At 34.6% G+C, this 12201-nt stretch overlaps 1 protein-coding gene across 1 annotated transcript; it reads left to right on the top strand.

Moving 5' to 3' along the window:
• Positions 1 to 3341: 3341 nt before the first annotated feature.
• On the top strand, positions 3342 to 4903 carry LOC111502540 (uncharacterized). The gene has a single exon (XM_023156642.2). It carries the CDS (start codon positions 3451 to 3453, stop codon positions 4390 to 4392), a length of 942 nt encoding a protein of 313 aa, XP_023012410.2. The 5' UTR covers positions 3342 to 3450; the 3' UTR covers positions 4393 to 4903.
• Positions 4904 to 12201: the final 7298 nt, after the last annotated feature.

Raw genomic sequence — 12201 nt, 5'->3', positions numbered from 1 at the left:
GGGAAAAGAGTTCGTTGATAGAGCCTTCTCAAGCGTTTTCTTTCTCGAATCAAGGCTTTGATACGAGGGGGAAACTCATTATAAATCTTCAGCGGACACTCTTCCCTGGAGGTGGCCGCTCGAAACGCATCATTCACAGAAAGCTCGAAACGTTCAACTGCCGCGTCGAGTTCGTCGGGATAGCGAAGTGCCTCAGGAAGGGCGCGCATCTCTCCGAGCTGGGTTGTGAAGATATCCCAGTCCGTCGAAGATCTCATGCGATAATCAGGAGAAGGAAGATCATCGCCCAATACCAGGATTACTGGATTATGATCAGAATCCAGTTCCGAATGCTAAAGTATGTTAATCGCTTTATTTTATCTAAGAACACAAAGCCCACAGAAGCTCAGAAGTGGCAATTTCGTGTCACCTAAAATTTTTTGTACTTATCCTGACCACCAGAGGGCTATAGCAGTGCGATGTGGGTATTTAATGATTTAACCATTGTCTAAAGATTTACTAAGGATTTAATGTGATTACCAACAGAACTGGGTAGCAGTCGCTGACAAACCAGTCTGCTTTTTAATATAGTTATATTTTGCCGAACTTCCCTGCTTTGTACTGCCATCTCCCTCTGGTGATCAAGATGTGTACTAAAAATTTCAGATGACAGGAAAATGCCTCTTCTGAGCTTCTATGGCATTGTCTAAGAATCCTAAGACAATGCATCTGTAGCCTTTCTCGAAAATATGCCGTTGATAAAAGTCTTGTCAACTTTCATATGTAATATTGTAAATCTGTGATGACTTGTTTATTTTGTGGATATTCGTGATCATTTTAAAGAAATGAATGAAAACATTTTTCTCTAATTTCTACTAGTTATTTAATTTTTACGACGCGAACCCCGTGGTAAAAATGAAATAACTAGTGTAAATTAGATGAAAGTGTTTTCATTCATTTCATTGAAGTGATATTGCAAACAGGGCCGTAGCGAAAATAAATACAAGGAGGGGAGGGAATCCAAATTTTCCCAACCCCACCAGCAAAATTTCCCAACTTTCTAAAAAATGAAAGCCGAAGGATTGGTTACTACTATAATATATTAATTTTCTTAGCTATCCAAAGATTGGCTGAATGCTTATGCCCGTTAGGTTATGCACAAACAAAAATAAATTTTGGTAATTATAAAAATAATAATGGGAATTACTCTACTTTAGACCAAGGTCCTTGCTCTTCCACCATATCCACCATGTATAGGAATATTCAATACAAATGAAATGAAACAACACTTAAATAATATTGTGCTTATTGTTTTCTACTATTATTTTTTCTATCTTCACGGCCCGAAATTTCCCAACTTTTCCAAGTCGAAAAAACAGCGAAAAGTTGGGAATTTTGTAAAATTGTCACTTCAAAATTTGTGGTCTGTTCAGGACTGTTCTGTTACTTGGAAGAAATTAAACTTTTTTGAAGTTTTCAAACAACTCAGAATTTCAAAGTATGGGATCTCCAAGTTATGCATGTTGGGAAATCCCAACCTTCCCCCGGTTCTTTTTCTTTTCTTATTACCTCTTCCTTTCTATTCTCTCATTTTTATTTTTTTAATTTTCATTCATTTTTTTACTATTATTTTTTTCTATCTTCACGGCCCAAAATTTCCCAACTTTTTCCCAAGTCGAAAAAGCAGGGGGGGAAGCTCCCCTCCATCCCCCTATGGCGACGGCAAAGTGTTTTTAGGTGGATATTTCTTGTTTCTTCCAGATCTGAAGTGTTTCATTGTAAGCCTAATTTTTCTGGTATTTGTAAAATCATTAGATACTGCATATGTTTTAACTTCTAGCAATTATATTTGATATGGATTATATGAATTGGATAGCCTTGTTGACTTAAAAACTGTTGTTTTCAAACAGAAAACAAACAGGTTTGAAAGTGAAAATTAAATTCTACTAGTGTCATCTATTAGTGAGTTACTGAACGGAACATAATATATTTGAAATAAAAGGAACTATTGGACACGTCTGCGGTAATAAATGAAACAGGTACTTTCAGTAGCTTTAACTGTTTGAGGCTGGTAGACGCAACCAAAAAGTACAATATCCAGTGTGATATTTTCGGCCTTAACTATAAATTCGTCAAATATTGACTCATCAACATTAAAATAAAATGACGCTTCAATCAAGAGAAATAAATGTCAAGAATTGATAGAAATAGAATTTGAATTTGCATTTTTTTTTCTTCTCAGGCATTGATCATTATCCTAACGAAACTGCAAGTTATTTCGAATCTGAAGAAAAATTATTGAAAAGCAATCAACTGAAACCATAATTCAGTATAATTATTTTTATAACTAAAAACAAACATATATTATATAGTTTAGGTTAACGGACTTCATACCTTAAGTCAGACAAATTGTGTCATTGTGTTTCAGTTAGTAAATTATTCTTGAAATGAACAGATGGAGTTGAGTGTTTACTTTTTGTGGTTGGTCACGTTTCGAGGTATAAACGAGTTCTTGAATTCATCGGTGAGCTCATCCAACTACCCAAATCGTTTTCTATTGTTTGACGGATCATGCAACACCTATCAACTTCTCTGAAATCTCTGATCTGTTCCACTGGAGCCACACCAAATAATCTAGATTAATAGTGGATGAATTTGGTTTGATGGTTGATAGTTGACTGAAATCTCAGGAAAATTTATCAAGCGTATCTCCGAAAGTAATCAATAGAACAGGTACTCACCAGATCTTTTTGACAGTAGTTACATGAAATACTATAAATTAGTGGGTACTTACGGAATACAAGAATGAGTAATGGCCCAATATTTGCAGGTGACTTGGATGACTTTTGGTTAACCGTGATCAGATTGTCTCCACTTGTCAGGAATATGACAGAGGTGATTAGTTTTGGAAATCATAAGAAAGTATTTTGACTACTTCCAAGTCATATACTAATCCAATACAAAATATAAATGAATTGGAAGTGGAAATGGTTTGGAAGTGAATATAACTACAATCCACATTACAACAAATGAACAAATTGTGGCTATTCTGTTAAAATCTCATCTAATATGTCTACAGTGTCACTAGGCGTGTTTTGTTAGCACTAATTTTATTCGAAATCAGGTTATTCTCATCACAAGTTATTCGCTTTCTGACAAAATACAACTATTGATGGATTGCTGTCGAACTTGAGATTTCGTCTTACACCACAGAATACATACAACTCCAATATATTTTTTCAAATAAAGTTTGTGGAGATCAAATCGTGAGGTGTAGTTTTTGAAAATACTATGGATCTTCATCAAGTAACGGCCGAATCAATCAGAAAAAAAAAACCCAATATAATCTGTGCTTATATGTCAAATGTCAATTAATTTTGAATTCACTGTTTTGATTGTGTGACGGTTGCGTTTAAAATTTGTGTCTTCTTATTTTTGGTAGAAATTAATATATTACTACCAAAATATATCATGTATGAGTCAAAAGGAAACTCTAATTCAACCGTATCAGAAGACCCATGTCTGGTTATGAGTCTTAAAGGACACAAAAAGTCGATTACAGATGTGTGTTTCAACCCAGGCACCAAACAATTTGCAAGTAGCAGTGAAGATAATTCTTTAATGATATGGAATATGGACCAGAATATTCGAAGTTACAATTTCTCAGGTCACAATGACATTGTCACCAGTGTAGAATTTTCTTCAGATGGAAAATTACTAGCATCCAGTTCCAAGGATCAAAATGTTCGGTTTTGGGTACCAACAATTAGAGGTGAAACATGTGTGTTCAAAGCACATACTTCAGCTGTTAACTGCGTTAGTTTCTCTCCTGATAACAAAAAAATAATAACAGGATCCAATGACAAATCTGTGAAAGTATGGGATGTATTAAAGAGGCAGTTTATTTCTAGTCTTGTAGGACATAATAATTGGGTGAGGTGTGCTAAATACTCCCCTGAGGGAAACTTTGTTGTGTCTGGCGCTGATGATCGCACTATTCGAGTTTGGGATTCAAAAACTTCTCAGTGCGAACATGTATTTGTAAGCCAAAGTAGTAGTCCAACATATCTGTCAATTCACACTAACAACAACACAGTGGCAGTTGCTATGGACTCGGGTTCCGTTAGAGTATATGATTTACGAAATAAAAAACTTCAGCAGCATTATACTCTTCATGAGGGTTCTACCACTTGTGTGTCTTGGCATCCAACAGCAAACTTTTTCTCAAGTTGCGGGAAAGATGGTAAGATTCGTATTGTAGATGTAATGGAAGGAAGACCATTGTACACCCTAGGCGGACACGAAGGAATTGTAACTAGTTGCAAGTTCAGTTCTGATGGAAAATATTTTGCTTCTGGAGGAAGTGACAGATTTATTATGTTGTGGAAAACAAATTTCATAAACGAGGACTAGCTCATTTATAGTATTAAGTGATTGTGAATCTACAGAATGGTAAACAATTACCAAGTAAAGTTACTTTATGATGGTTGTGAAAGCAGAAGTAGATTTGAGAGAACCAGCTTTGTAACATTATCAGTGACTTTCCTAATTTTTATAAATCATTGAAGTTATGTAGACTTACCTCTGTGAGGGAGAATTTTCAGTTGATCTTCAAATTCCTCTTTGAAGAATTTTTTTACTACACCCCTGTTGACCACTTTGTACTTTTACATTTATTTCCAAGCAAAAATTTTAAGCTAATTCTGCACTCTACTTTCAAATTTTTTGTTATTCATCTAACAAGAGAGCTTAACGTTAAGCTAGCAGAACCCAACCAATTGAACCTGACTACGCCATAATTTTAGGAATGTCCCCCTATCATCGATTTTCTAAGTTAATAACAAAAATTATAACTTCTCATTTTTTGTTAAGATGTACAAATGTTAATTTATGAAGGCTTGTATAGAATAGAAGGACCACACCATTTGTTTAATTTTTCTGCCCTTTAACTTGAAATTATGTTTTTTAAGATAAATCTCACAACATAAAAATCAATATTATACTTTTTCGACTTTCATCTAGGATATTCAAACTTTAACCTTGAAATTATATTTTAGTTCTGATTCAGAAATTCTGACTTGAATGTAAGAATTATATAATTCCGATTTTATCAAACTTCCAATAATATGAGACCAATAGGAGGTTCAAACTCGGATCTTCAATAAATTCAAACTCTGAATTGAGTGATATTTTTGAGAAAAATTACGGCCCTGTTACGCCATTATTCTTCTTACACATACTTAACTATCAATAAAATTGGTGATGGGCCTAAAATGAATTAAGTACTTATCTAGTGGTTTCTACGAGCTGTTTTTATTGATATGTCGTTGTTGATCAGAAAATTAAACATCAAGACATCAAATGCATTTTAATTTCAATTATATTGTGATATTTTTCTGAATGTTCATAGGTCAACCACGAGTGGCGCTGGTGTTCAGGGAACTTTAATGAAATTCAAGATTAAATGAAGATATCCAACAATATACCAACCTCCAGCCTCAATGTTTAGTAAAAAAACTTGAAGTACCACACACCATGATAATTGTCATTATCTAACAAACTGAACGTTAACAAAGGCTTTGGAGGACGAGAGGTTGAGATGACAGTTCAACATTTAAACAGCTATTTGAATACCTAAAGATGGATGTTTGATTTTGGATTGTTTTAGGTTTTGGTATATAAATTGGGTGTTGATAACTTGCCCGTGAGCAGTTACGATAACAAATTTCCAAATAAACATCCTTGCCAAATGGCTTATTGGATGCAAAAAATATTTTATTCCAAAATATCACGAGTTGGTAAGGGAATTTATCAGAGAAGAAACGAATTCAATAAAAATTCAATTAACAAATTATGAAAAATATTTTCAGTAAAAATAGAAATATTTTTTTAAATTTGACAGAATGAATATGGAATTAAAAAAATATAGAAACACTAATATGTAAAGAAACATTCTGTCCTGAAATGAAAAGGAATATTTTGTTAGTCAGGGAAGCTATGGATTATATAGGCAACCCCTCCCGATATAGAAGGCCCAGACACTCTGTTGAATGAGGGGCGACCCCTCCCGATATAGAAGGCCCAGACACTCTATTGAATGAGGTCCTCTGTTAGAAGATGAACAATATCTTCATCCAAACATCCCAGCCAGTTAGGGGTTCACCGTGAAGGGCGGTAACGATGTCTGAGGACTCTCATTCCGCCAAATAATCGGTCTTGACCCGCTCGTTCTTCTGACGAGCATCAGTCCTAAGGGTAAGGGAGTTGGGCTCCAACATGCTTCAAATGAAGATGACTTTCCAGGGATATTTTAATGAATCGAATAATAAGTTTCAAAACTTCATCGGAATGTTCCGGATTCAAAAAATTTATATATACTAATATGTAAAGAGAACATATTATTCTGGCCTGAAATGAAAAGAAGTAGTTAAATGGATCGAAAGATAAGTTTCGAAACCACGAGTAGTTCATCTGAATATTTCAAATTCACACATTTTTCATTTATAGTTCTCAAGGATTATTAAAAATGGTAACACCTATAACACTCACGACTATTTCTGTTAAGATCATAAAAAATAAGATGTGACGAGGCTGCAGTACCTGTCACATTACCGCTCAATACCTTCCACCCTAGTATAGCTGGTTAAAGATAAGATCTCCCTTCTTCAAAAGATTTCTTAGCTCCTCGTCGCCTAATTCAAATAAATTCCTTTTATCCATATAGATAACGAACGTACCACGAGAATTGGCCTTAGGCTGCTTAATGCACTCTCGTGGCAAGACTTTTTGTGATTGCTCTCATTTGTTTGATCTTTGATTTTTTTGTGGTTTTTTGCAAATGTTTTTGGTAATTATTTTGCATTCCAGGTGAAGACAAATCCAACAATTAAATATCATGAAAAAGTTTTGCCATGAGTTACAAATGGGTTACAAATGAGTTTCAAACATATTTTAATAGTTATTTTACTATTTCATGCATAGACAAATTCAACAAATTAAAATCGGTCCAGCCGTTCTTGCAACCTGGCTCCCGTGTTATAATATATTTACACCCCTTTTTCTGGTTTGAAAATATCTTTCAGTTATAGGAGGGCCATAATATATTTCATTAATATTTTAGACTTCAAATTCTGAAATTGCAGCTTCAAACTCGGATTAATGTGATTTGTGAATGAAGTCGAGTTAGGTTGGGTTGAAATAAAGAAAAAGTCTGAATTTTGAGTTGAAAGTTGGAATTTTCGAATTGAATTACAGAAAGTGAAATCATGATTTTTTTTTCTCTTTCGAACGTCAGGAGTCTGATTTCAACTGACACGAGAGATTCTTATTAAAACCTTTTTTCCAAGCTCATACCACAGAATCCTTACAGAAGAGACATTGAAGGGACCTACATTTTAGCGGTAAATTCAAATAACTTAAAAATTTTCTTAAATGTTCATTCAATTAGAAAATTACAAATTTGTTGGATTAAAAATAAATTGCGAGTAGGTCGTCAAAAAAATCTTGACTAGATTATGATCAAATGAAATCTCCAAAAAATTACTTCTTTGAACGTTACACTCATGCAATCAATGAACAACTTCAAAGTATATGAAGTCCGTAGAGTACATAATCATTGGGTTGGCTATTATTTTCCTGGCTTAACTATTGGGTTGACAGGTGTAAGCAGGTAAGTCTAGTTATTTACATCTATCTTTTCAATAAATCAATCTAATATCAAAATAAGCGTTGTTTCATTGCTAAAACAATGATATGGGTTTATCTCTATAAAAGGTTACTTCTATGGTTTGTGTGTGAACAAATTTTTCGTAAACAGTGGTTTTGCTGAGCTTTGAAAAGTCTAATTTCACGTTAAAGGAGAATACGATAGAAAAGAACGCACCATTATGGTGGCAGTTCGTTCGAACCTCTTTGTCGAACATGTTTACTCGCACCAAAATTCCGCCTTTGAAAGCTCGCTAACCATCATTCTGGCCAAATTTTTTGCACACAGCCTTCAATCGCAATGAAAGAGTACTATATTTTGATTTAAGATTAATTTATTGAATAGACTACTATTATCGACTCAACTGTTTATTTCTGTTGACCCAATAGTCACACCAGGAAAAAAACACAACTCCATGTTACAAGCATCCATTGACCATGGAACTGTCGAGCTGCGAAGATCGAATCAGGTGTGCAATTTCTTTTTCTATTTCCTTTGTACTTATTTCTTTATTCTAGTGGGTTATTTGAGTTCTAATACTTTGATTTATCGTCGGGAAGTACATATAACTGCGAATTAAATAATTAGTTGTAGTTTTTCTACCTCTTTTTTTTATCATGAAAAAAAGGAGAAAGGTGCTGAAGTGCTGTAGACATGTTAGGGGGAGAGGGGGAAGAGCCATCTTCCCCCATAAAACGAATTCATATTGATAATGAAGGAAGCCATATTAATTTTACTAACAGGGATAGTGTTGATGATGAGGTATGGAAAATAATGAGTCAGGAAGATCGCCAGTCGCTATCAAGAACCTTTAACTCTGAAAGCAATGAATTAGTCAATTTCACACAAACACATGATATTGAAATAGAAAACAATCCTACAGGTGCTTCTTCGCAACCGGTGATGAGTGAAATGGAATCAGGTCAAGAAAATCAGATAAATTTATATGGGGAGGGTGTAACGGGTCCCTTCACAGTTATTGTAGAAACTAATAAGGAATCTAGAGCCAGTCTTGGACGATATCCACATCTCAAAATTGCTAAGGAAGTTTGTGATCTGAAATTGGAAAATGTAAGTAAGTTCAAAATCAAAGGTAGACATAATATAGGAGTTGAATTTGAGTTGATTGCCAATTCTCTAGTCTTGAACGAAAAATTAAAAACTTTAGGATATAAATTATACATTCCTAATAGTAATGTAACCTGCAAAGCGATTGTAAAAAACAACTACATATTACTCAGAAGAGGAACTGAAAATGATGATTGAAAGCCCTTATAAAATTAAAAGTGTCAAAAGAATGAACAGACGCATAGTAACAGATGGAAAGATCCAATATGTACCTGCATCGACGATTTTAATTACTTTTGAGGGAACTATCATTCCTAGGTATGTTGACATTTGCTTTTTAACTTACATAACAACTCCTTATATACCTCCAGATATTCAATGTTTTAATTGTCTCCTTTATGGACACATTAAAAAATATTGCAAAGGTAAACAAAAATGTTTTTCTTGCACTCAAAGTCACATAGATGAAGAGACATATAAAACTTGTAATAACATAAAATGCCTTTTTTGTGGAAGTACTGAACATAAATCCAACAATAGAATATGCAAGGAATTTGAACGTCAAAAAAAATTAGGGAGAAAATGACTTTTGAAAATATTTCTTTTTATGAAGCTATCAAACACTTTCCAAAAGAACCAACTTCTTATAATCCACAAGCTAACGATTATCCAATATTGCAAAATAGATATACATTCAATAATAATGATATTTCAGTAGAGCAACGCAAAGAAACTTATATGGCAAACAATCAAAGATTCAAAAGATCATATGCACAAAGCATAGGAGGGGACAAACATAGAAATAGAGAACATAGAATAGGCTATGACAGGAATGCATTGAACGAAATTTTGCTGTATCCAGATGGTAGAATTCTACAACCCCCAAATGGTATAGCTTTACAACCAACTTCACAGACCACAGTAAGTACGGGGGCAATTAAAAAAACAACAGTAGGTTCCAATAAACAGCGTATAAATCAATCCCAATTCAACAACAGTTTTTACTAACTTCAGACGAGCACGATAGAAATATAGTAAAAAAATTTTATGCAATTTTTTCCAAATTACCTGCAACCACCAAGACAAAAATAATTGATGTCATTACCGCATACGATAAGGCTAGACTATATAAAGATTTCGATTCCACAGACTTTTACTAGCACTGTTCGGGAATAGGGTAAATTCTACATCCATGAAAATCATTCAATGGAATATACGTAGCGTGAAGGCCAACTTTCATTACTTGACACTTTTACCACAGGAGCACATGCCACATGTGCTCCTGTGGTAATGAATGAATGAATGAATGAAACGTGGCTAAAAATAGATTATACTTGAAATTTAAAAAATTATAATACTATACGAATTGATAGGGAGGATGGATATGGGGGTATTGCCACCCTCGTTCGCAAAGACTGCCATTACTCCATTGTGGACATACAGGAATTGAATGATAATAAATGCCAAACCTTAATAGTCAATGTTAATAACATAAATATAGTAAACTCCTATAACCCCCCGAATAATCATCTTTCAATAGACCAAGCTACTAGATTACTACATCATTTGCGAGGAAAAATAATTTGGATGGGGGATTTTAACGCACACCATCCCTTATGGGGTAGTGCCTCGAGTAATTTTAATAGCATTGTATTGAGTGTATTATTGGACGGTGACGAATTGGTAGTACTAAACACGCGGGTAAAGGTACTAGATTTGCAAGCCCTCTGGAAAATCCAAGTCCAGTGGATTTATGTATGATGTCTGGTGCAATGGCACCAAAATGTTCTTGGGAAGTAATGGAGGAATGTGGTAATAGCGATCACTACCCTACCCTATGCAGCTATGATAACACAGAGGAACAAATATATATTAATAATACGAGAAAAGTTAAGAGTCTTTGCGAAAGCGGATTGGAACACATACACACAACAGCTAGATAATCTAGCAGACCTACAAACATTGGATTCATATGATTCTTTAACTAATTTAATGAACTATGTAGCGGATACAACAATACCTGCCTATCACCCAAAATCTTTAAAGGTACCGAGATGTCCCTGGTGGGACAATGAATGCACCCAAGCCAACACAAAAAAGAAACAAGCTATCAAACACTTTCAACTATTCCCAACGATTACGAATTATATAGAAGCAAAAAAAAACAATAGCGGTAACAAAACGTTTCTTGAGAAAGAAAAAGAAAAAAAGTTTTCAAATAATTTGTGCTTCCCTAAATCGTGACTCTAATATCTCTTACGTATGGAACATAATCCGAAGCTATTCCGACAAAAAACTTAAAAAATACAACTCCAACGATGCGCCAGATGCACAAACAGCAATTACACTATTAGATCAAATATCCATTTGGAATTGAAACTTGCACTACTACAATTCTATAATGGTTTCCTACAGGGTGAGACAATACCGTGTTCATGGAAAGAATTTTTATTGATTGGCATTGAAAAAGCCTCTATTCACACAGCTACAAATACATACCGCCTATTGGCTATGGCTTCCTGTGGATTGGAACTACTAGAAAAAATAATCAAAACACGTTTAGAGTGGTTTTTTGAACATAACCAACTTCTTTCCAGATACCAAACAGGGTTTCGCAAAGGTTTAGTTACGATGGATTGCACTGCCTTTTTAACCTCTTATGTACAATTGGCTTTCAGCTTAAATCAAAACGTCATTGCGGTGTTTTCAGATATCAAGGGGGCCTATGATAATGTCAACATATTCACTTTATATAAATATCTTTTAAAATATGGAGTAGCATCAGAGATGGCAAACCTCATATTCCGAATATTAGATAACCGACATAATTATTTAATAGATCGACATGGTGTCGTCCACGGACCTGGTTTAACCTCGAAGGGACTCACACAAGGTTTCCCGCTTAGTCCTCTTCTGTTTAATATTTACTTACTTTCGTTGTTCGATGTCATACCATCCCCATGCCGTTTGCTGCCATATGCGGATGACTTACTACTGCTAATCAAGGGAGACTCTCTCCAAATATCGGAGAACGCCATAAATAGTTAACTTTCCACTATTAATATGTGGATGTCCAACCATGACCTTCAGCTGAGTTTAGGTAAATGTGAAAGCATGTTCTTTCACAAAGGTAGAGCTTCCCTTTGACCTTTGAACATTCGGATAGACAATCATACCCTGCAGGCCAAGAAAGAGATTAAATACTTATAGGAACTTTCTTTTCCACTAATCTGAATTGGGACAGAACTATTGATCATGATATTTCTAAAGCAAATAAAGGTATCAATATTATAAAAACTTTTTGCAAAGTATGGTGAGGCGCGGACCCGAGAACTATGTTGCTGGCGTTCAATGGACTTGCGCGTGCGCACTTAGATTATGGCGCATTTTATATAGACCTTGTACAAAAAAGAACCTGGACAAATTAGATACAGTCTATATATCAGGAC

Source organism: Leptinotarsa decemlineata, unplaced genomic scaffold (assembly GCF_025532065.1).
Source record: "Leptinotarsa decemlineata unplaced genomic scaffold, Ldec_3_MD MMD2_tig00026317_RagTag_RagTag, whole genome shotgun sequence".
NCBI lineage: Eukaryota > Metazoa > Arthropoda > Insecta > Coleoptera > Chrysomelidae > Leptinotarsa > Leptinotarsa decemlineata.
The sequence above is the reverse complement of the archived record's forward strand: the minus strand, read 5'-3'. Positions and strand labels throughout refer to the sequence as shown.

What these genes read in the sequence shown, in the direction of transcription:
- LOC111502540 (XM_023156642.2), top strand. Translation starts at nt 3,451, where the DNA reads ATGTATGAGTCAAAAGGAAACTCTAATTCAACCGTATCAGAAGACCCA.